Source organism: Neomonachus schauinslandi, chromosome 15 (genome assembly GCF_002201575.2).
Source record: "Neomonachus schauinslandi chromosome 15, ASM220157v2, whole genome shotgun sequence".
NCBI classification, from domain to species: domain Eukaryota; kingdom Metazoa; phylum Chordata; class Mammalia; order Carnivora; family Phocidae; genus Neomonachus; species Neomonachus schauinslandi.
Genome location: NC_058417.1, coordinates 36,410,273 through 36,436,806, shown reverse-complemented (window position 1 = coordinate 36,436,806; position 26,534 = coordinate 36,410,273). Strand labels below are relative to the sequence as shown.

At 38.7% G+C, this 26,534-nt stretch overlaps 1 protein-coding gene across 1 annotated transcript in view; it reads right to left on the bottom strand.

Annotated features, from left to right (window-relative positions):
* SKAP1 (src kinase associated phosphoprotein 1) overlaps nucleotides 1-26,534 on the bottom strand; it is a 276,017-nt gene that overhangs the window by 206,449 nt on the left and 43,034 nt on the right. Inside the window, exon 3 of the mRNA XM_021704310.1 lies at nucleotides 14,386-14,411. Within this exon, the coding sequence (XP_021559985.1) occupies nucleotides 14,386-14,411 (26 nt within the window). The remainder of the gene's footprint in view (nucleotides 1-14,385; nucleotides 14,412-26,534) is intronic.

The following is a 26,534-nucleotide window of genomic DNA, read 5'->3' as shown; positions in this document are numbered from 1 at the left end:
TGATTTCTAAATATCCACTTGGATTTGCGTGGTTAGTTCTTGTGATTAATCCATGTGTAGTGAAGGTCTCAAATTCTTCTCCACTCTATAGTCTGACTTCCTGCCCATCTCTTTTTTCTCCCTCCTATATCTAGCCATAACTCAATGTATAAATATTCTTTCCCCCCCCCCCAAGGCCCTGGCAGTGAGTATAATGTACTGAATGTCATTAAGTCTACAGAACAAATGATAGGTCAGGTAAAGAAAGTTCCCATTTATCATTCTTTCAAAAAGTTGCTCCAACAAGATCTCGAATGTACAAGAAATAAATTGAGCCCAAGGTTAAGTTTTTTTAGCTCATGATACTGTTTACTAATTGTATTATTTTCAACATACCGAGAATAACAGACTTCTCAAGAACCTTTTGGGTTATCATTGCAGAGAATAGCACAGTCTAAGTGATCAGAAATGGAATAAAATTGATTTGATGCTACAACCAAAAGGGTAGCATAGCTTAATAATATTTCCAAAGGAACCTCGTCTGTCAGGAGTGAGGGGGTGGCCGTGGTTGGACAGGAAAATGCCCCTGGGAAAGTTGAAAAGTTTTTTCCCCCTTCTTCCAAAAAGTGGTCCTTTATGATGCAGTTTTTCATTTTGACCAGTAGGGTGGGCTGCAGTGTGTAGCATCACCCTAGTTCTTAAAAAAAGAAAAAGAAAAAAAAAAGGTAGCCACCAAGTGAACCCTTCTGTTCCTACCCCTCCCCCACCAGAAAATGCTAAGATTTTTAACCCTTCTTAGGTTTCACACAGGGCACAACTCCTGGATGTTAACAAACTGGAGAGCTGGCAGCAACAAATATAAACCAGATAATTGTATATGTGACAACACACACTTCATAAAGCAAATTATAGCCTGTCAGCAATCATTCTGGCTTTATAACAACACATTCCATCTACCACTGTTATTGTTCAACTGTTACTAAAATGGAGCCTGCTGAGTTAGAATATTTTCAATAGTAATGAGATTTTGACAGAATTCAAAACATGTAAACTTAAGTATTTGGTATATATGGATAAATATACTGTAAAATAAGCGCATTTATCATATGTCAACCAGGCAATTATAACCTGGAATTATTGGTTCATAGTTCTGTTTTCCTTGGACCACTGTATTCTCAGTGTTTAATTCTTTTTTTTTTTTTAAGATTTTATTTATTTATTTGAGACAGAGAGAATGAGAGACAGAGAACATGAGAGGGAGGAGGGTCAGAGGGAGAAGCAGACTCCCTGCCGAGCAGGGAGCCCGATGCGGGACTCGATCCCGGGACTCCAGGATCATGACCCGAGCCGAAGGCAGTCGCTTAACCAACTGAGCCACTCAGGCGCCCTCAGTGTTTAATTCTTGTTATGAAACTATTCAACTGAATTCTCAACATGCTTTGACTTAGAGGAGAAAGTCAGTTACAGCAATAATAAAAACATAACAGCTCACTGAAGTCTTACTGGATACAGGCTCTAGGTCAAGACTCTTCATGTACTATCTCATTTAATTTTCAAGATAATCCTGTGACATATTATTATCTCAAAGCTTCGGATAAAGAAATTGAGACACAGAGATTACATAACTTACCCAAAGTCACATTAAGTGACTCATAAGTGGCAGTTAGGCTTTGACCCTACCTTGTCTGATTACTAAAGTCTTGTTCTAATCCACTGAGCTGTACAGTCCCCAAATCTGTATGCTTTATAAATTATGATCATTACTCAAAGGCAAAGCATACTGAATGACAGCCAATGACTTGAATTTATGGCATGTGCTATTAATTAGTGTTTTTTCTTTACTTCGGTGAAGTAAATCTATAATAAAAAGTATAAATTATTATAAATAATAGTAATACTAGTAGTCCCATTAGGTATGGAACTAATCAACAAAGCCAAATGTGGTGAGTGATTTCGTGAAGAAGGAGCTGGTTCAATTCCCAGGTTCAAATTTACTAGTAGTGTTGTTGCTGTGATTTTTAAAATAACACCTTTTGGCATGGATTTCATACTTAGAAAATTTAGTACAACTTTGGGTTTTGTCAGATCGGTATATTAAATATTTTCCAGCACCTTCTGTTTGATTTTCTTGGATCTGGGGTATTTTTGACTCCGCTTCATAAAATGAGCCAACATACTCCACACCCAAATACAGCTTTGACCTGGCTTAATTAAAGAATTTATTTCCTTTCTGGCACCATCATGGTTTAAGTCTCACAGGAGGAAAATGCCTCAAAAAATATATAATTACATGGGGTGTCTGGGTGGTGCAGTCGGTTGAGTGACCTGACTCTTGGTTTTGGCTCAGGTCATGATCACAGGGTCGTGGGATTGAGCCCTGCCATTGGGCTTGGCACTGAGTGGGGAGTCTGCTTGAGATTCTCTCTTCCTCTCCCTCTGCCCCTCCTGCTCATGCTCTCTCTCTCTAAAATAAATAAATCTTGGGGCACCTGGTGGCTTAGTCGTAAGCGTCTGCCTTCGGCTCAGGTCATAGTCCCAGGGTCCTGGGATTGAGCCCCATGTCGGGCTCCCTGCTCAGCAGAGAGCCTGCTTCTCCCTCTCCCACTCCCCCTGCTTGTGTTCCCTCTCTCGCTGTGTCTCTGTCAAATAAAAAAATAAAATCTAAAATAAATAATCTTTAAAATATATATATATATATATAATTACACATGAATGTAGCAGTTTTATTACTTATGGTTCATCTTGCTCTTAACTCCCATCTTTTTTGTTCTCTTCTCCCAAATAACAAATTGTAGTAGACTTAAGCACCCACTTTGAGTCCTGATGCATTCTAGGATCTATTATGCCCCAATTAGTTTACTGACATCTCTTCTTGAGAGAAACTGTAAGGCTAGTTGGATACATGACCTAGGGGCCCCTGGGTGGCTCAGTCAGTTGAGCGCCCAAATTTTGATTTCGGCTCAGGTCATGATCTCTGGGTTGTGAGATCGAGTCCTGCATTGGGCGCTGAGCTCAGCGCAGCATCTGCTTGAGATGTTCTTTCTCCCTCTCCCTCTGCCTCTGCCTCTCCTCCCACTCATGCACTCCTTCTCTCTCTTTTTCTCAAATAAATAAATAAAATCTTAAAAAAAAAAAAAAGAACTACAGGGTCTATAGGCTAAGGGTAGACATTAGAAAAGTTTTACGGAAGTCCAAAGAGTAAAAATAAAACAACATATGGTAAAGAATAGATTATGGGTAAGATTAGCAGGCCTGAACACTCGAAACAACTTCTAACATCCTGAAGAGTGGTGAGTTTTCTTTGTGAGTAATAGAGACCTCCAATACCACTAAAGCTGTAATGGCAGACGGTGACAAGATTAAGCCTCCCTGTGACTACCCCACCTCAAACAGGGACTCATGTTCAAGTATGAAAACAGCATGTAACAACAACATCGACAACCAAAATCTCTCACTATCAACAATTCCATTGAACGTTTGGCCCCTTTTGGGACAGAAGAGCATTTCACCTGGAAGAGCATTTCCTTATTTCTAAAATTTATTTTTCCAATGAGCCTAGGTGGCTCAGTAGTTAAGCGTCTGCCTTCGGCTCAGGTCATGATCCCAGGGTCCTGGGATGGAGCCCTGCATCGGGCTCCCTGCTCGGCCAGGAGCCTGCTTCTCCCTCTCCCACTCCCCCTGCTTGTGTTCCCTCTCTCACTGTCTCTCTCTCTCTCTGTGTCAATAAATAAATAAATAATCTTTAAATTTTATTTTTCCTTTTTTATTAGGGTATCACTAACATGAGGAAAGTGCACAAATCTTGAGGAGGATAAGGAGGATAGTGGTATCGCATTTTAAGTTTAGGAAAATACCTTCTGGAGATGAATTGTGATCAAGAGCTATTGTGGGCTGGCAGGTTTGTGTAAATACACGTTGGCTGACAAGGGGAGGTTCGAAGACTGGTTCTTTTACTCTTTACCTCACAAGAGTCAGCAGTAACCGGAAGCTTCCTTTGGCATATCATATAAATCCCCTTGTCCATAACTAAGCCATTCATTTCCTGTATTAGTGATACTCCAGCCATCCTGATAAATGATAACTATTAAACAAGTTTCTGAGAAAAGTATGTGTTGATGGGAAGTGCAGTGAAAAATTAATGCTTTATAATTTCGCTCAACCAACATATTATTTAGCCTCCAAAAATCAAATTCACTGGCTTTCAAGTCCAAAGACTTAACCTACGTACTCACAGAAGTTTTACTTAGAAAACCAAATTTGTATTCAAATTAACCATACATTACACAGTTCTCTCAATATTTTGTGTCCAGAACATGAAAATTCATTAGAAGCAGAATTCCTGAAGTAGATTAATTCTTATGACGAAATTCTCTGTTCAGAAACTGTACTCCTTACCTGATTTTCTGTATTGGTCCAGGGATAATACCCTCTAAGAGAAATCGCTTATACGTTTTTTTTTTTTCCTCAACAAAAGTTCCCAGATTAATGAAGCTTAAAGCACTCACTTATTTACCAGTTATTTTCTTTGCCATTTACATAAAACAAGAAATTTCACCAACTTTTAATTACCACATATGGGGGAAAAAAAAGACTGAGATTGGGTATAAAGGTATTCTTTATTGGTGACCCTGGGTATTCAATGATATTGCTTTATCATTTATGTTTAAATTCACTTTTGGGGAGTCTGGGTGGCTCAGTCATTAAGCATCTGTCTTTGGCTCAGGTCATGATCCCAGGGTCCTGGGATCGAGCCCCATATCGGGCTCCCTGCTCAGCGGGAAGCCTGCTTCTCCCTCTCCCACTCCCCCTACTTGTGTTCCCTCTCTCGCTGTGTCTCTCTCTCTGTCAAATAAATAAATAAAATCTTTAAAAAAGAAAATAAAATAAATTCACTTGCAAGAGATAAGTCAACCTAATACACCTATATATGCTGGTCCTCAAACACTAATTTCATATATAAAAATAAATAAGTAAAGGAGACTCCCCCCCCAAAAAAAACAAAAACAAAACCCTTGAACAGATATGAAACTACCAAATCATGATTCTACTGAAAAAGAGCTCACTACCATGTTAAATGTAGTTTTTTGGTAAGCTTCTTTTTTGCCCCCAGTTTTAGGTGTACAACATAGGGATTTGTATATATTGTGAAATGATCACCACAATAAGTTTAGTCAAAATCCACTACTTAACATAGCTACAAATTTTTTTTCCTGAGAACTTTTAAGATCTACTCTAGGCAACTTCCAAATATATAATACAATATTGTTAGCTATAGTAAACTTCTTTATTAGATTTAAAAAAATTTAAGCATGCCCAGAGCAAAAATTTCAAACATTACAAGTAGATATATAATGAAATCTCATCTTCCTTCCCTCCTCTTGGTTCTTCTCTCCAGAGGCAACCACTGTGAGGTTTTTTTGGGTGTTCTAAAAATTTTCTATCTAAATATAACAAGTGTCTGTGTTAGTGGTGTTTTTTTTAAAAACAAAAACAAAAACAAATGGTAGCATTTGTCCAGTTCTGTATTCTGCTTTTCTTCCTATTCATTTATCTTTGAGGTTCCTCCATATCAGCACATATCAATTTATCTCATTTTTCACTTTAACCAATTTTTAGTCAAAAAATAATACATGCATATGGTGAAAATTCAAACAGTACCGAAGGATATAAATAATGAAGCTTCTCTCTTCCATTCATATGGATATCCCCCTCAGCAGAGGTTACCACTGTTAATAGATTCATGTGTACTCTTCCAAAAAATATTCTGTACATAACTAAAAGCAAGCACACATGCAAGTCCAGTGTATATACACACACAGAAACAAATTGGACACTATGTGTCTAAATTGCCTTTTCACTTAACAATATGCCTTGGAGAGCTGCACATGTTACACACATATATGTATCATGTTCTTTTAACCTATATGTAGCATTCTATTAAATGAATGTGACATAATTTATTTAACTAGTCCCCTAATGCTGGACATTCAGGCTGTTTGGAGTCTTTGCTATTCCAAACAATACTTGTACATAATGTATTGTGTAGAGAATATAGAAAGCAGCAGTATCTGATTCCAATGATTTCTTCCTTCAACTACATGAAATTCAGTTCTTTTTTGTTTGAATACCATCTACTCCAGAAAAGGGCATTTAGAAAGAACATAAAAATCTTAGACAATTTTAACATTGAGAAGGAAAAAAGTGACTCTTTTTACTTGAAAAAAATTACTCTTTTTGACAATTGTTATAAAAGTGCATTAATTTTAAAATATACTGGTCCACTCTTAAAAAAAAAATACAACACCCAAACTGTAGATGTATAGGAAGTTAAATATTTGAAAAGTTATCAAAGTCAGTAATTAACTTCAAAAATGACTTGTGTGTATATCCACTTTCCACAGATTAATTTGTATAATATGTAGCAAATAAGGAAAGGGGGGGGGCGCCTGGGTGGCTCAGTTGGTTAAGTGACTGCCTTCGGCTCAGGTCATGATCCTGGAGTCCCGGGATCGAGTCCCGCATCAGGCTCCCTGCTCGGCAGGAAGTCTGCTTCTCCCTCTGACCCTCCCCCCTCTCATGTGCTCTCTCTCATTCTCTCTCAAATAAATAAATAAAATCTTTAAAAAAAAAAAAAGGAAAGGGGGAAGGCCTAAAGGAAGTCAAGTCACAAAAGCAGCTGTCAAGATTGTTGATGCTAAAAGGTTGGGCTAAAGCCAGAGGCAGGAGTATTAGTCCTGTGTACATTTCCCGCTATTAAATCCCCAAAAGACATAGAAAACGTTCTGGAAGATTTCTTTATAAAAAGTAGTATAGGTTAGGATATTCTAGGTTCATAACCAACACTTGTGTTTATAAAATATTAGCATTCCGGGAATAGTGATAGAAAGATATTTAACAATAAATTACAAATATTGTAAATTCAGACTTTTTCTTACAGTTGCAAACACATCATAAATTTAGGCTGTGTTTCTTTGTATAAATCCTGCTTAGGACTGTGCTAAAACCTTTTGGCATGAATGCAAAGAGTATTTTCATAAATAAAACTTAGTAAAATCACTGTACACTCCATTAACTTAAAAACACTTCTCTTCAACTTCAAAGGGAAACCCTTTTCTCCTTTTTTAGTGCAAAGATGGTGTTTCTTTGCTGCTTTAATGGTTTGCTTCTTGTAGCTGTCATAACTACATGCTCCAAGTATGTGATAGTAAGAGACGAGAAGTTAAATGACATCTATGCTTCGATTCAACATGTCTCAGACATTACAGAGCAACAAGCTCATAAATCTAACCTCTGAAGTGCCTACCAATAAAAATTCTACACACACATCCTTTAAGTGCAAACCTCACAAATACGTACATGGCCTTCTACTAGGGTTCAGTCGGAATGGATGAATTTTATGGGAGGACATGTGAAATATATGTAGTTTAAGTTCTGTATATGGATTTACTCACATAGCCCTACTTTGAAACATAAAAAGAATACTTGCTACCACTTTTGTGACTACCAGGCAGCAAGCACTCCTCAAGTTCATCATCTCATTATAATTCCTTACCACTCACAATAACTGTGAAGTAGATATTATTGGCAATATTTTGTAGATGAAGAGGTTATATCACTTGCCATAGCTTGTGCAGCTGGTAAGTAGAGGAGCTGGGATTCGAATTCAGGCCTGATGTCAAGACTCATGCTCTTTCTATCACAAAATATTAAACTTGAAGTTTTTGTAAAAGCTAACTATTCTATGTATTTTGTGTCTAAGATACATAAAGTATTTTATGCATTAATGTACTACGTCTCACAATAGAAATAAAAGAATAATGCCACACTTTTTATTAATCTCAACCTGGATTTCTTTTTCTTTTATCTTTGCATTATGAAGAATTTTAAATGCATACAAAAGTAGACAAAACAGTGTAATAAACCCCCATGTACACATCATCCATCTTCAACAAGAGTCAATTTATGATCCATCTTGTCTCATATAAACCCCCACTCCATTTCTTTCTTTCTCTCCCATATTATTTTGAATATCTATTTGATATTCAAAATATTCAAAATATTATTTTGACTAATAGATGTCAGACATTTATTATTTTATCTTTAAATATCACAGTGTACACCTCTCCAAGATAAGGACTCTTTTAAAAAATATATAAGCGTAACACCATTGTCACACCTAAAAAAATAACAATAGATTCTTTTTTCATTGAAGTGTAATTGACATACAATCTTCTATTAGTTTCAAGGATACATCACTGTGATTCAATATTTATATATATTATGAAATGGGCCCCAAGATAAGTCTAGTTAGCATCTGTCACCATACAAAGTTATTACAATATTGTTGACAGTATTCCCTATGCTGTACATGACATCCCCACCACTTATTTATTTTATAACTGGAAGTTTGTACCTCTTAATCCCCTTCACTTATTTCACCCACTCTGGTAACCAACAATTTGTTTCCTCTATCTATGAGTCTGTTTCTGCTTTGTTTTGTTTGTTCATTTGTTTTGTTTTTTAGATTCTACATATAAGTAAAATCATATGGTATTTGTCCTTCTCTGACTGACTTACTTCACTTAGCATAATACCCTCTAGATCCATCCATGTTGTTGCAAATGGCAAGATTTCATTCTTTTTAATGGACGAATAATATTCCATTGTATAAATATACTTCATCATCCATATATTTTTTAAAGATTTTATTTATTCATTTGAGAGCGAGCTCAAGAGTGCATGAGCCAGGGGGAGAGGCGGTGGGAGAGAGAGAAGCAGACTCCTCACAGAGCTGGGAGCCCTACATGGGGGGCTCAATCCCAAGACCCTGGGATCGAGCCCCACATTGGGCTCCCTGCTCGGCGGGAAGCCTGCTTCTCCCTCTCCCACTCCCCCTGCTTGTGTTCCCGCTCTCGCTGTCTCTGTCTCTGTCAAATAAATAAATAAAATCTTTAAAAAAAAACATTCACCCATTGATGGACACTTGGCTTACTTCCGTATCTTGGCTATTGTAAATAATGTTACAATGAATATAGAGGTGCATATATCTCTTTGAATTGGTGTTTTTGTTTTCTTTGGATAAATACCTGAAAGTAGAATTGTTAGATCATACAGTAGTTCCATTTTTAATTTTTTAGAAATCTGTGAACTGTTTTCCATAGTGGCTGCACCAATTTACATTCCCACCAACAGTGTACAAAGGTTCTCTTTTCTGCACATCCTCGCCAACACTTCTTATTTCTTGTCTTTTTGATACTAGCCAATCTGACAGGTGTGAGGTGATATCTCATCGTGGCTTTGATTTGCATTTCCTTTATGATTAGTGAAGCTGATCATTTTTTCACATGCCTGTTGGTCATCTGTGTGTCTTCTTCGGGAAAAATGTCTATTAAGTCTTCTGCCCACTTTTTAATCAGGTTGTTTGGGTTTTTTTTATTTTGGATATTCAGTTGTATCTTTATATATTTGGGAATTAACCCCTTATCAGATGCATGATTTGCAAATATCTTCTATTCAGGAGGTTGCCTTTTCTTTTTGTTGAGGATTTCCTTTGCTGTGCAAAAGGTTTTTAGTTTGATGTAATCAACAGTAGATTCTTATAAAATATTCAGTGTTCACATTTCAAATTCTCTCATAGCTACAACTTTTTATAGTTTATCTGACTCAAGATGAAAATGAGGTCCACACATTAGTTGATATGCCTTTTAAATCTCTTTTAATCTATAGTTAGTAAGGCTTTATAATAACATTTCTTTACTCACTTTGCATTATTTGCTTTTGCCAAGCTGTATTTTTAGGCATCAATTTACTTTGACAAGGGATATAGGCTTGCCATTTCATAAGATTTTTAAGACTCACACAATGGAAATTTTTCCTATTAAAATATACTGAATCATTTTCTCAGAAACTCTCTACACCATTCATGAAAACACTCAAAGAATCTTCACGCTGGTAAGAAATTTCACTGGTTCCTATTTACCACTATCACAAATGTAATGTGAGTGACCATTGGGCAATTTTTGTTATATGTATATATACATATATATTTATATACATATAAGAATTTTGTTATATGTATTTATATACATAAGGTTTTTCTTAAATTTTTTATTTAAATATTGTGTAATTTGCTTTAGAGTCTGGGTCCATGGTGGGCAATTTTTCTAATATTCATGATGATGTTTTTCTAGCAATAAATTTTTAATTATAAACATTATTCCTTGACATTCAAATTTGATTAAACTCTAGCTGTTGATGATTAACTCATCTTATAAAAAGGGAAACTAAATATAATGAAGTAAATCAGTTTGCTCAATGCCATCAAGTCATACTGTCACCATATCTAAAAGGTAAAACTAATATGTGTTTAACATCCGATCAATATCATGTTTTGGGTATCTGAGTAATAAAATGGTAAAAGCTCCATGGCAAAGATTCAAGTGAATTTTATTTGTAACTTTAAGTGAAACATTAAGTAGAAAAAAGTTCTTAAAGCAAGCAGGACCTGAATTGTCAAAGGAATCTATGTCTTATTAAAAAATAAAAAAAAAAAGCCTTTCCCACATTCTCCAATCATATTTGAGCTCATTAAAAGAGCTCTTTCATTTATGTTCCTTCCACATTAAAGTAATAAATTATTTGGATTATGTTTTATTTTCCCCATGTTTCATTCTTTACTAATGAACATCATTCAGGAAGGTGACAGTGGACTGATAAGAAAATTTGGGTGGAAATGTGAGGGAAAGAATTGCCATTAACACTGTTGTAAATGCGATCTACATTTCCTTACTGTCCAGGTTCCATGCTAGAACTTACACGTTACCACTAGTCCTCATACCGGCACTGTAACGAGGTAGTAAAGTACAGCGATGGAGAGCATGGGCTTTGGAGCTATTAATGAACATGGAGTTTTTTATTGGGGTGATGAAAATGTTCTGAAACTAGAGAGTGGTGATGAGTGCACAACTCAGTGACTATACTAAAACCACTGACTTGTATACTTTAAAAGGGTGAATTTTATATTATATGAATTATATCTCAAAAAAGCTATTACTTTTTTTTAAATTTTTTTTTAAAGATTTTATTTATTTATTTGAGAGAGAGAGAATGAGAGACAGAGAGCACGAGAGGGAAGAGGGTCAGAGGGAGAAGCAGACCCCCTGCCGAGCAGGGAGCCCGATGCGGGACTTGATCCTGGGACTCCAGGATCATGACCTGAGCCGAAGGCAGTCGCTTAACCGACTGAGCCACCCAGGCGCCACTTTTTAATTTTTTTTTAAAGATTTTTTTTTTTTATTCATGAGAGACAGAGCGAGAGAGAAAGGCAGAGGGAGAAGCAGGCTCCCAAGGAGCAGGGAGCCTGATGCGGGACTCGATCCCAGGACCCTGAGATCATGACCTGAGCTGAAGGCAGACGCTTAACCATCTGAGCCACCCAGGCGCCCAAAAGCTATTACTTTTTAAAAAGCAAATGCTATGGAGTCAGCCTGACCAAGTTAGAATCCTTGAGGGGCATGACCTTGAACGATTCTCAACCTCTCTGTGCCTCAGTGCCCATGTCTGTCAAATGGGTTTATTAGTACCTATTTTGTAGGGCTGTTCTGAGAATTAAATAAGATAGTGCATATGAAGGATTTAGCACGGTGTCTGCAGATCCCCCATTTTATAGGTGGGGAAGCTGAGTTTCAGAGCAATTAGGCAATCTGCTAAGGTCAGATGACCTTTAGCTAAATGGTATAGGTAGGATTTGAACTAGGTCTGTCAAGCCTCAATGTCCATGCTCTTTCTACCATGCCAAGTCAATGGTCACTCCACCACCATATTAAACCTGGGATTGAATGGAATGATGGATAAGAAAAATTTTATTTGCAACCTTCTCTATGCCTAGGTAGTCCATCCTCCCAAGCATCTTTCTTTAAAGGGTAAACTTTAAAGCACATTGTACCAACTCATCACAGACTTTTCCATAACCAGATGTTTAACTGTGGGCTACTAAAGAGATCTATAAATAAGGGATCTTTTATAATTAAGAACTATTTTCCTGGGGCACCTGGGTGGTTCAATCAGTTAAGCATCTGCCTTTGGCTCAGGTCATGATTCTGGGGCCCTGGGATCAAGCCCCTGTGGCGGGCTCCCTGCTCAGCAGGGCATCTGCATCTCCCTCTCTCTCTGCCCCCCTCAACCCCTGCTCATGCTCTCTCTCCCCCCACTTCTCTCAAATAAATAAATAAAATCTTAAAAAAAAACCAAACTATTTTCCTTCCAGGCACCAGACTATTTTAGTCCACATATCCTGAAGAATACAAGTGTGTATTTAGGCAAATGCCTGGAGTCAATAAAATTCATCCCATCATCTTCAGGCACGAGGATCCTGCCATAGATAAAAATGATAAGGAAATCTGAGGCCATCATTTCTGTCTTTTCTCACTCCCTTCCCAATACTACCTAGTCTTCTAGGGCTTTTTAAAGTCTTCTGTCAGCTGTTCTCTTATTTACATATTCCTATACTTTTCATATTCCTAAACTGTCCTGTAGTACCTTACAGAGACCTGTTACCGGCCCCACACACCCTGCAAGTTTCTGAAGCACTTAGCAATCAGCTAAGATCCGATCAAAAGAGCAAAAGGTAAAAAGTAACCCCCTCCCCCAAAAAAATGTCTTAGGGGGAGGAGCAAGGCTGGGGCCAAGACACAAGTATGGGCTTTCCAACTTGATCTTTCCCTACATTTACTTCTAAATGAGCAAAGAATTTGCTCCATATATCCAATCATCATTGAGAAGTAAATACAGTCTTCTGTTCTAAGTGAACTCTTCAACCGTCCCCTTGCTTGCTCTACCTAAGAGAGAAAAGCTGTGTGGAATTTGCTGTCAACTGGAAGATGACTGCAATGCCGGTTAAGATTTGCCCTTTGTCTTTGTAGCCCCATATAGTCTCTCTTGTGTTCAACTCCAGAATTCTCTTCTCTTCTCCACACATTACTATACCATAGCTCTGACACTAATTCTTTATTTCTCCTTTAGGTAATTAATTCTACCCTCACAGTTCCATTCATTTCTGCCAGTTCACATTCATGTTCTGCCCCCTGTGGATTTTGACTGACATCTGTTAAACCCTGAACTATACAGGGCCATAGCCTGAATAGCATATTTTGCACTTTGCAAAGCAAAATACACTGTTACATATAATTCTCTATTCTCAGTCTGTGTTTTTAGCCATAAGTGCTTTAGGACAGTGAGATATATGGCAACACCACATCGCATTATTTAAGATATCATAAATACTATGACCAATTTACAAGAGTCAAAAAGCTTTAAATATGTAAGATTTTTTATTTCTTAAAGTTTGATTTTGAAGAAAACCTTAAATAGACTTGAAATACACTAAAAGTATGATCTAGGAAAATTAAAATTTTCATAAAACTAATATCATTCCTCACAATTTGAATTTCTCTAAGGTATTATGCTCACTGAGAATGGATACATTGACAATATTAAGAGAATGGAAAAACTGGAAAGTTTACAATTGATTTTAAAAAGTTTTAGAGCAAAATAGTTCATAAAGCTATTTGTAAGCTTGATCTAAAACTCTCCCTGATTCTCTGAGAAAATAAAAATCCCCCACTTATAATAGGTTAAGAGTTAATATTGAGAATGATGTTTCTGACATTCTCAACCAGAGTACTAAAAAGAAAGACAACCTTCAAACTGAATTCGGGGGAAAAAATTCCAATTTTGAACCTTTTAAGAATATGTTCTAATCCTGTCCTTTTTTTTTTAATTTTGCACACAGCTGTCTGTTGTAGTTTTTAGAATCATGCCAGATGCTGGGTTCATCAAGCAAAAGCAGGAAAACAATGGTTTGAAAGCAATTAGAAGCACAGAGGCTGCAGTGGGGCTCATATTAAAATGTGATAACATTGTTCTAGTGGGAATTTCAACACTACTCCATTTCTGACATTTCTCTGCTGCCAGACAGGCAGGCTGTGTGGAAAAGCACTGTGACCAAGGAGGTAACATACTGGAATTTATTTCTGGAGCAAATGAAGGATTAGCTGAGTTGGAGCCCTCCCAAGATTTTTATTATGGACTCGGCCACCATTTTATTTGAATGTTAGCGGATCCTGTTGTCATGTGATAAAGCTCAAGGAGTAAAAGCATATTATAGCTTTGGTTCTGTAAAATAATCCAGCACCAATCCACTCAGAAGGCAGATGCATCAGAGCCTCTTGTTGCTAAAAAGCAGAGCAGGGGAGCCCAGCAGGGTGAAGGTTAATTAAACACTCCACTAACTTTCCTTAGAAATGGCTAATATCACTCTGTGTAGAAGCTTATTTAGAAGACGCAGAAGTAAACAATGCCATCCACATATCTTTAGTGTAAAACCATAAATGGCCAAAAAGCACTCACCTTGGGGCTGAATATCCCAATAGTACCTGAAATACAAGGGAAAGAATGGAGATAAGTCAAACTTGTATTTCAGTCTTGGTGGCATATGGTAGAGACAGCACCTAGTCCAAAAAGCTTGCTAGTCAATAACCAGCCAAGCCACTACCCACTTTGGGGAAAAACGAAAGGGTTGTCCCTGAGATTTGGAAGATTCTCAGTGGCATCTAACTCACTGTAACTCCTTAGACAGTTTTGACCATGTTGCTGGAAAGGTCCTAAGAGGTTACTTAGCCACAGTCCAGAGTTTCTCATCAGGAGCTCTACAGGCTTGGAGGGCCACAATTCTTTGTTGTGACAACCTGTGTATTACAGGACAATCAGTATCACTGGTCCTCAGCACCTAATACCAGTGGTACCCCCAGTTGTTATAACAACCAAAACATCATCCCCCCCCAACACATCCTCAAATACTTCTAGGTCTAAATTCTTAATTTTACAGGTGAAGCATGAACAAATGACACAAGGTCACCTAGCATTTCAGTGTCTGTGCCAAGACTGGGGCTTTTGCAGTCCACTGTATCATCCCATCTCCTCTTTTATTTTGGGGTATGATTGGCAAAACCAATAACCCTTCAAGTCTTCAAACTAATGAAATGGCAATGGCAGAAAGGATCATTTGTAAGTCACTTATTTGGAATCTAAATTGTACTCCCCCATAGAAACAATGTTCTACATGATGGCTACCCACAAAAGTCTATTGTACTTTGGATTCCATTTCCTCCTACCTTCACATGAACCTTACATTATTCTATATCGATTTTCTCTTGTATATATTCAACCTCTTCCTCTCAACTTGGCCCTTTCCATCAGTATTTATGCTGCCATAAAAATAAAGCAAAGCCTCCCTTACCTTCTTCATATCCCTCCATCTGCTGTCCTCTTTCCCTTCACATCACAGTGAAATTTTCAAAAAGTGTTGTCTGTAGTTTCTGTTTTCTTCCACCTCCCACTCACTCCTCAACATACTCCAATCTTGCTTATAGTAACCACATGTTAATTCCTGCAATGGACATAATTCTATGCCACTAAATAGAATGAATATTTTTCTATCCTCATCTTGACCTCTCAGGGGAGTACACGTTCATTTGAACACTTTTTTTTCCTTGGGAAAGAGTTCAGTTCTTAAAAGAATCCAGAACCCAAAATAAAAGATTAAGAAAAAGACAATACATAGGTAATAATGAGGTGTGTCTTCCAGCACACACATGGCTGAAATAAGGTGAGGTTACGTTAGAGACAAATATCATTCAGTGAGTATCGAGGTTATTTCTTTATAAGACTAAAGTTCAGGAAATGGAGAAGTAGGAGATAAGTGGGAATGTGTTGCCATAATTCAGAGATGCATTTGTGGGAAATTATCAGAGATAAGGAAGAGAAGACGAATTATCAGAGATAAGGAAGAGAAGATGGAGAAGCCTCCTGGTTGACTTTTCTTATTCCTTTCTTTTCCCAGAAGAGTTCTGGGCTGGCAATCAGGTGAAGGGAAATGTGAGATACTTGGATGACAGGGACGGAAAGTTCAGGACAGCTCTGACATCTGCCGTGGAAAGGGGGAGAGGGACTAATAGGAGGAAGGGGTGGAAAAGGTAAAGCTGCAGCAGGTGGGAAGAAGGATGTCCATGTCAATAGGAAGGCATATGTAGATTGAGAGTGGCTGTAACTTAAAACAAGTTGTACATATTAGTATGACAGGTCAATCCCCCCCCCCCACCCCGCCAGCAGATGGTGCAGTTTCCACTGTACCTGGCCACTGTGAAGAGCTTTTCCATCAAACTCGTTTCTATAAAACACAGTTAATCAAGTAAATCATCAAAGGGGCAAGCAATTTTCTATGTTCTTGCTGTTTCCCATCTTCTCTGGAGGCACTGCTCTAGCCCTTGATTCCAATCATTACTCAACCTCCAATTCAATATAAATAGAAATTAGAATGTGAGCCTGTGCAACTGTGTGTGGGGGGGGTGTACTTCTCCTTCCAAAATGTATATGATGGCAATAGCAGGAACTTCGCTAACTAATGTTGTTCTCATTTATTGACCCAGAAAAAAAAATGGAGCCATGCTTGGGCAGTTAAAAGGCCAACTCTTGGCAAATTGTTCAATAGGTAAAACATGTTATTGATGACCTCAACCTCTTCTTTTGTCCTCTCTTCCCCACAATCCCCACTCCAATGCACACGCACATTTTCAGTCCCCTTCTCTGCCTACTGTAAAGTGACGCTGGTTTCCTGCTTTCTCTTTTTAGTTAAGAAGATCTTATAAGTTCACATACACTAAGAGTATTGCTTCTGCCAATGGTAGCTGTATCATAAGAAGGCTGATTACAGAGAAAGAATTCAACAGTATTAAATAAAGTAGCAGGTCTATCGAGTTGATGTTAAATAGCGGAATATGCCTTAATCTTGATGATGTTGTAATTAAATATTTCTGTCAGTAAAAATCATATGTAGAACTTGACATGGAGGGCGCCTGGGTGGCTCAGTTGGTTAAGCGACTGCCTTCGGCTCAGGTCATGATCCTGGAGTCCCTGGATCGAGTCCCGCATCGGGCTCCCTGCTCGGCGGGGAGTCTGCTTCTCCCTCTGACCCTCCCCCCTCTCATGTGCTCTCTCTCATTCTCTCTCTCTCAAATAAATAAATAAATAAAATCTTAAAAAAAAAAAGAACTTGACATGGAATGGCATGAAGTGGAATTTTAGTTCCTTTCACTTTCAGAAGGTATAGAACAATCTTGCTACCCTACCTTTTCCCCTTCGTCTTACTCTAAGTCTTAATTGTGCAACAACCCTAAAGAAAGTTTGTTCACACACACACACACACACACACACACACACAGAGGATAATTCTAAAAGACAAAGCCAAAAGGTGAGCAATATCATCCCTCACTGGAGGGTACCATGGATTATTCTCTGCTGGGCACAACACATTTAAAGTCTTGATCTTGTCTCATTAAACATATCCTATGGATGATCTTCATCACATTCTCTGGAAAAATGACCCCACACTAGAGAATTCTACACTCCTTAGGAGGCATTTAGTCAAATCCTGCCCACATCTTCTAATTCTTATCCTTCACTCTGAAAACAATTATCCTTTAGCCAGAGACTCCAACAAGTCTGAAACTAGACATTTTAAACCAAAATACAAACACCACAATAGAATTACATAGAAGAAAAGGCATACAGACACACACACACAGAGTTGTGTTTATCCTAAAGGCCTCTGAGAATTTCATATCAGGCCTGTGCAGATAGATAACAAACACTCCTTTAATCTTCCCTTTGAAGCTTCAGCTTCAATATGAAAAGGAAGCTATCACTCTGCTGCAATATACATACTCAACATCATCAGGTTCATGCAAATGATATTTGGAACTGGAAAAAGATGAGTACAGAACGAGCAGACAGAAATTGCTGCAACCATATTGATGATTATTGTTTTCACATTCAGTCAAAATAAATCCATCTTTACTTGATCCTCCAAAAATGAAAATGGAAGAACAAAATTTCCTAACATTTTGTCGGCTCTGCAGAGTAGAGTCTAGAAAATTTAGAGTTACATTACATGTGAGACAAAGTTTGCTATTTGTGTTTCTAAATTTAGAGAGGTTTTCAGCGAACTTTAGTTTAGGGGACGGTAACAACAAATAAATGGGATTCACCATAGTGAGGGGATCGTGAGGCTACTATAGCATCAGTAATAGCAATGACAAATAATAATAATGTTAAGATTTCTCGAATATATTGGGGGCACTGTTCTAAACACTTCTCTTATATTAATTCATTCCTCTGCCTGTAGCCCTATTATTATGCCCATTTTATAAATAAGGAAGCCAAGTCATTGAGAGGCGAGATGACTTGCCCATGGTTTACACAGCTAGTAATAAGGCAGACAAGTTTCCAATCCTAGCAACTAGTTCCAGAGTGGGCACTCTAATAACACATTAAGGAGAGTCTTGAAAATATAATCTAACTTAAAGACACTCAGAAAAAAATAATTTTTTTCTCTGAAGACTTTCTACTATCCTAACAGAATTCAGTCACTCCGTCAACAAATCCTTGTTGAATGTCTTCTATATGACAAGTCCTTTGCTCTGGTGCCTTGGATGAAATGGTGACTAAAGTACATATAGTCTGTCTACAGATATATTTCAGTATCTTTCAAACTGCAAACAAACTGCTCTAGTTTGCCACTCAAGAATCACAGAACACTAGATTCCTGCTAAAAATGAAGCTGTTAACTCTTATTCATTAGATGGGGGGGGGAGTTTGATGTGGGTATCAAACTCTTAACCATGGAACTAATGAATGAACGTGGTTATTGAGATCAAAGTACTCAGAGCTTTCACCACTCAGCCAGCTAATTAAATTAGATCCTGGCGAAGGAGGTAACTCTATAGGTAACAACTGTAACTACCCTCATATTATTGCAAATATCTAGGAAGGAAAAATAGTTCCATTTCCTGATTATAATTTAAAAATTAGCATATTCAGCACTTAACATATGCTAGGCATTGTGTTATGTATACATTTTATAGGTATTATTTTATTTAATCTTCATCACAACCCTATTAAGTCAGTACTGTTATTATTCCCATTTTACAGATTAGGAAACTGAAACTCAGTAGGTCAACCAATTTGACCAAAACCACATAGCTATTAAATGGCAGAACTCAGATTTGTATCCAGGTCTCCTTGGTTCCAGAGCTCAAGCTTTTAAATCCCACATTAACTGTTTTTCTATTGACTGTAATATAGAAAACAAATCTATTATTGTCAGACAGCTTAGTATTAGAGAGTAGTTAGATCAGACATCTTTAACTTAGAGTCCACAGTTGAGCTTTAGAAGACTCATGAACTCCTGAAAATTGCAGGTGAAAAGCAATCCACATTTTCTTTTCTCTTGAAGAAGAGTTCATAAACTTCATTAGATTCCCAAAAACGTCAATAACTCTTTCCCTCCAAAATGATAAGACCCTCTGGGTTAGATGAATAAGGTTGTAATGGCATTATAAAACTAGCTACCCACAAAGGCCAACATCTGTAATGTTATAAATCTAGAACATCTAAATGAAATTCTTTTGCAACAGAAGTATTAAACATGTTATTCTGCCTGTGACTTATGGAAATTTAAAACACATCATACATTCTCTGCTTCATTAAACCACCTGCTAAACAAAATCAAATCTCTTCTTGATGACTGAAGGATGTAAATTTGAACTTTGGTTTTTGTACCAAAACAGTGGTGCTTTCTCAATGGATAGGCTGTCTGCACTACTCGATTTCCAGAGATGACTTCTATTTCCCTCTTGACCATCTCTGTTCTCTTGGTAATGACTATCTCCAAAGAATGAAGTGTTATACTGATAATAGAAATGGAATTCAAATGGAAACCTGGCTGAGCAGGGGCTTTCAACAGCAAGTTGATAACACTAGGAAAACCCCTTGCAATTGACCTTCATCAGTGAGCCACATGGTAGAGACTGATACATGTCCAAGGAAATGGCTTTTCTGAATAATGTTAATAGTCTGTACACTGTAGATATTTCCTATAATTTCTTTTCTTATTTTGGAAGATTCACTTGATTTCAAATTTTCTTTCTAGTAGCAGTGCTCCATCTACTACCTTGCAGAAAGAATGGGCAAGTGGCAAAGGGTCATATGGCCAGTGACACCCAAGAACAGAAATGGGAAAAGAGCACCATCTGGTGGAAGTCCCTGGTGGAGGCATCAGAGGCTGGGACTCAGGGGTCGGGACACCAGCCTCAGAAACAGTCAGGCAGCAATGGGAAGGCCCCTGGAGGGGAGCTGGTGCCCCCTCTAGCCCCAGTACCTTTAATCCATCAAAAGGACAGGACCTAGTATCTGCCTACAAGGAGCTTACAATCTAAACAATGAGATATTTATACATGAACAGACGTCAATCTAAGATAGTAAATAATAAATACTATGGTAACAACAGACAAGCATATAACTCAAGTAATAGAAGGACCTGCCATAAGAAGTTCCTAGTTCCGGGGCACCTGGGTGGCTCAGTTGGTTAAGCAACTGCCTTAGGCTCAGGTCATGATCCCAGAGTCCTGGGATGGAGTCCCACATCGGGCTCCCTGCTCATTGGGGAGCCTGCTTCTCCGTCTGAGCCTCTCCCCTGTCAGGCTGTTTGTCTCTCTCTCAAATAAATAAATAAAATCTAAAAAAAAAATAAGTTCCTAGTTCCTTTTTTTGGGTGTAATATTTCTGTGGTCTTGAGTCTATATCCACGAGCTTTAGAAACCCACCCTGGAAGGCAACACGATGTCTCCTACTTATGAAATGGTCACAATTAAACTTTTATTAAATAATAAACAAGCAACATTATCTAATGTTGACAGTATTGATTTTTTTTAGAAGTCTGTTCCCAGACAATAAAAAAGAAATAAAAGAAATAAGACCTTACTCATCACTGGAGTTTTCCGTAACACTTTTACTACATAAAATCCCTGCTATGCTCAATTCAACATCCACCCTGGATACCAACAGTAAGAAATCTGGTTGCTTTTCTCAATTAGTCAATGATTATGGTCTTTCACCACAACACTGAAAATATTCCTTCCCCTATGTTCTAGCATCAAGACTGCAAATTGTGGTTGTATGTCTATGTAATCCCCATACTCCCTGCATGTGATAGGCAACCAATTATAACTCAATGAACTGTTAAAGAAAAAGCCAGCCAGGTATGTTGTGACAAAATAAAAGACCATAGATGTCAAGTCAGAGTTGAGATTTTTCTTTTCTTTCTATAGATAAAGGGGAGCAACTGAAGGATTGGATGGTTGGTTGGTTTGCTTATTTTAAGGATAGGAAATGATGTCCACCATGATCAAACTAGCAGAAATATGCAGCCTTGATGGGAGGGAGAAAACTTGAGAGGCAGTTTACTGGAGACCAAGAAGAAAGACAAGAGATTTGATTTGGAGGCGAGCTGGGAACAGAGTGTCAAGAGGAAAATCAGAGATATCTTTTGGTTCGAAACTTGTGTATGGGAGAAAACAAGGCAGCACTCACAAAGAACTCCAGCTGATTACTATATTTTAAACTGTGTTATCTTTGGCTCTTGTCCTGTTATTTTTATCCATGTTGATGCTTGGAACCTAATTTTATTTTATTTTTTGCTTTCTTCAGGTTAATAGCTACTCTTAGACCACCAAGACTCCTACTTATCTGATTAGTGAATAACTGATATCTGCATGACACTGTGACTGTGGACCCTATACTCATTCAATTTTACAGCTGGAAGGTCACTGAAGGTCATTTAATCCAACCCCTCACTTTCCAGATGAGAAAATGAAGTATGGAGAGGTTATGTGATTGCATCATAGAAGTTTAGAAGTCCACACTGTGAAGCTACCACAGTTTATCTTGTGCAGGCAGGTTCAAAAACATGATATTCACTTGAAAATTCCTTTGGTATTTCCCTTGTTATGAACATGGTCACATTATTCACCTGAGAACAAAAGTTACAAGAAAAATATTTAGGCTGGACTAGTTCTTAGCGCTCATCTAGGCCAAGTGGATTTCTCAACATTAACATGCCAACATACCATCTATATCTCAAGTTATGAAGACTGCATTCGTTCTCCCAAACATTAATAAATCTCCACTATTTGCCAGATACTCTGTGAGGGACTGAGAGTATGGAAAGCCCCAACTGTGGGCCGGTTGGGCTGGTAGTCAAATTGTGCCGAAGTGATAGGATTTGCACAAAACACACACAAGGTAAAACCGGGGCCAGAAGAATCCAGGTCTGGCTAATGCCAGAAGCTGTCTTACTGCCTGCAGATAAGGGTTGCTGAGGGAGGATCTGGGATCAGATAAAGGAAGATGCCTGGCAGGGGAGGGGAGGGTCACAGAGAGGCCAGGCCCAGGATGCAGAGGGGCCGGGCTCATCAGAGCAGGTGGCAGAGGCCCAAAGCAGACATGTTTGAGGAAGGGATAGGGCAAGATTCTGAGTGGCTTCCAACCTGAAAGCCTCTTGTTTTATCTTGTGAAGTAGGTGATAATGTCATGCCAGAGTGATATGATAAATCTGCTAAGGATTGGGGAGGTAGGGGGGAAAGAGGAAGATTAGAAAAGTTGCTACTAGGGTCATGTAAGGTCACTGCCAGGTGTCATTAAGGGTTCAGCTGAGGTGGGAGACTAAGCCTAACAGTAGAGGCACTTCTACTGTGTCATTTTTCTTCAACACTGAGTAGCTGCCCAAATATAAGAGCAGAGACGTGGACAGTTGAATTGATCTGAGGTTAGGATTCTGCTAGACTTGGGAGATGAAAGGACAAAAGAGCAAGAGAACACTGGAGGGCATGAACACTGGTGCTCAGGCTGGGTAGGAGAAAAACCAACGGCCCAAGACTTGACTATAGTGTCTATACATATTAGAGACTTTTAACAATCAATTAAAATGTGCAAAAACAGGAGATAGCATTATTCTGCTCTTCTCTCTCAGGACTATACTCTGTCCCACCAGTCCCAAACCTCTCCTATCTCATGCTCCCTGTTTCAACGGCTGACATCTTCATCCACCCAACTGAAACTTAGGGACCATCCCTTCATCTCTTTCTCTATTACTGTGTACATCCCATCACCAAGACCTGCACATTCTACTCCCTTGATATCTTTTAAATCTACCTCTTCTCCATCCCTACAGGCACTGAATTCATTCAAGTCTTCAAAATGCCTGACGCAGGTTGATGTCACCATGTCCTAAGACGTCCACCTGCCACCATGCTCCTCTCTGACCCATTCTCCTCAGTGCTGATGGAGAAGGAAGGGCAGTGGTGAGCAAAGGCTTTGCAGACAGGTCTGGGTTGGAGTCCCAGCTCTTCCATCTTCTAGCTGGCCGACTTTGGCGGCAGCCTCGGTCTCCTCATCTTCTTTTTTTAATCGAAGTAGAGTTGACACACCATGTTACATCAGTTTCAGGTGTACAATATAGTGAGTCCACACGTCTGTACGTTATTCTGTGCTCACCAGGAGTGTAGCTACCACCTGTCACCATACAATGCTATTACAATATTATTGACTATATTCCCTGTGCTGTGCCTTTTATTCCTATGACTTATTCGTTCCATAAATGGGACCCTCTATCTCCCAATCCCCTTCCCCCATTTTGCCCATCCTCCCACCCCCTCCCTTGGTTTCACCTTTAAAATAAAAATATTAACTATACCGGCCTCATATGTTTTTTGGGAGGATTAACTGAGATAATGCACATGAAGAACTGAGCACTACGCCTGGCACCTGGCAGGCCTTCAGTAAATGTCAGCTGTTATGTCCTTAGCACCATCGTTATTCTAATGACCTAAAGTACAAGCCCAGTTTTGTCATTGCCCTGCTTAAAACCCTGCAGTGGCTGGGGAGCCTGGTGGCTCAGTCGTTGAGCATCTGCCTTCGGCTCGGGTCATGATCCCAGGGTCCTGGGATCGAGCCCCGCATCAGGCTCCCTGCTCAGCGGGAAGCCTGCTTCTCCCTCTCCCGCTCCCCCTGCTTGTGTTCCTGCTCTCGCTGTGTCTCTCTCTATCAAATAAATAAATAAAATATTTTAAAAACAACAACAAAAAACCCTGCAGTGGCTTACTCCAGCCCCAGCCTTCAGGTCCTCCCTTGCTCTGTTCACAATGCTGCTCTCACATGTCTCTGCTCTCTCTGCCAGCGCACTTTCTCCATCGTGCCCCTTCTTCTCCCAGTGAACCTTTGAGGCTCAACTCTGTCACCTGTGTAAGGTGCTCTCATGGCACCTCTGTGCACACCTCTCAGCAGCACCACAATCCTCTTGTCTCTCTATGTCACTGGGCCCTCAAGGGGCAGTGGCACAGAGCTGTGCTCAATAAATGCTTGCTAAAAAAGTGAATGGACATGAGAAACAGAAGGGCTGTCTGAGTTCAGCACGAGTGGAGCACAGAGTGCATTTCAGAGAGGGGTCAGAGACGAGGCTGCAGATGCAGGCAGCAGGCAAGGTTCTCCAGATAATGCCATGGGGGTGTGGATTTTATCCCAAAGAAGATGGGGAGAGACTTTCATTTTCCTCTAAATTACTCACACAAAGACAAGAGGGAAAAGCAGAAAGAGAATTAAAGGAGGAGAAGAAAAGGAAGAGAAAGATAAAAAAATAAGAAACTTTGTTAAATTAAAACCTTCATCCAAATGAAGAATCCCCCCGCCCCAAGACTGGTTTCAAAGAATAACCACAATATGACTAGCAAAAGTATACTTCAAAAGACACGACCGAATACACATTGTAGTCACAAGAATCCAATATATAAATACAATCAATTTGTTTCTTCATTAAAAGCTTTCATGAAGAAAATGATTTAATAGAAATGTTAAAGCTACTGACACAGATTAATTGAAAAATACCAACAGAATCCTAATTAAAGACATAATATTATTTCACTCATTCATACTGCTCCAAAACTGAGTAAGTATATAAAAATAGAATTGAGAATGCAGGCTTCTACTGGTAACCACTCCAAGAGCTATAATGAATTACCGATATATTTTAAAAATTTCATATCCTTATGTATATGCTTTCTTCCAGTTAGGAATTGAGATGTACACAGAAATTCAGAAATCATTTTTAAATTGTTTCAGTTTTGCCCTCAACTTGAGCTTTTTCCTAATTGTACAAGATTCTATACTAAAATACAATGCTTGGCCATTTATTTCTTTGTATAGTATCTCTCGCAGTCATATTAAACCCTTACAGGAAGTACACAGTTATCAAAATTTATTTTGATGGAATTACTTTGATCTAAAGGCTAATGACTATGTGATCAGTTCCAAGGCTGTATCAATACAGGTCAGGGGTCACCAGCAGTTCATCTACAATCAACCAACCGTGCAATCCCAGGACTTACCTGACCCATTGTGGGGCCAGGATTTCGGTTCTGTCACACTTCAAGGGATTCTCCAGCATCAAGAAGTGTCTCCCCATGTTGCCAGGCCAGCAGGAAGCACAAAAGGCAGCAGGCAAACATCAGGCCAAGGGAAGGACCAAGGCCATTTGCTGCTGAACCTATCCCCATCCCTCACCCTACAAGCCAATTGGGTTGAAATGTTGTCAGTCACTTGCTGGTCCTAAGCCTTGCCTGTAAAATTTTTCTGTCAGTTAAAATTTTCCCTCCTCACCACCCAAAAAACAGCCTCAACTCATACTTTCCAGTTAAATCCTTCCATCATTCCCCTTCGCTATTCAAATTCATTTGAAAACCAAAGTAAAACCAAAGTAGTGTCTTACCTTAAAAAAAAGAATGAAGTCTTCTGATAAAGATTTTTACATATACTTGCCTGATTTTAAGAACCTCCTGGAGCCCTTATTGAAACATGAATTCCCAGAGACCACCCCAGACCTAGAAAATTAACATCTCCAGGGTAGAGACCTAAAAATCTGTATTTTCTTTTTTTTTTTTTTAAATCTGTATTTTCAACAAGATCCTCAGGTAATCCATGTAATCGGGCAAGTTTGGAAAACAATATAAAGGAAATGGGTATTTTGTCAACAGTTGTCTGTTAAGAAAATTCTAGACAGGTAGCCCCCAGTTCAAGTACTGACTGTGTCCCATTTCTTGTTGTTTGGACCTTGGAATGCATTTTCCTAATGAAACAAAGTAATAGATAGTGTTAAGTTTTCTGGGCCAGCTTCAAAAACCTATTAAATCTTGTTAACAGATCTGAAGAATAGTAAATACAATCTTTCTTTTACAAACCAATCACATTTCAAAAGTGTATTTTGAAAGAATGTATTTTTTCCATAAAGTTCTGAGAAGTGGTTAGGTTACCTGGCTATCCATAAAAGCTTATTAAGCCCATAACAAGCCAAAGCCAGCTATAGAACCACAGATATAAACATGAAGTTGGTGTCCTCAAAGCAAAAGATAATGAGAGGGAGAAATGATATGTCTTCCTTCTCTGGGCATAGGAAACATAGGTGAACTTTGACATTCTTACCCTCTTTGCCTTTGCAACCATCTCCCACCTCCGAGTGGCCAAGGACTACCCAGGTGCCAAGGATTCACATGTTTTCCATAGCTCCCTGCTAAAGCATCAGCTTACACACCCCTGCCCTGTGCTTTCCTCTCCTA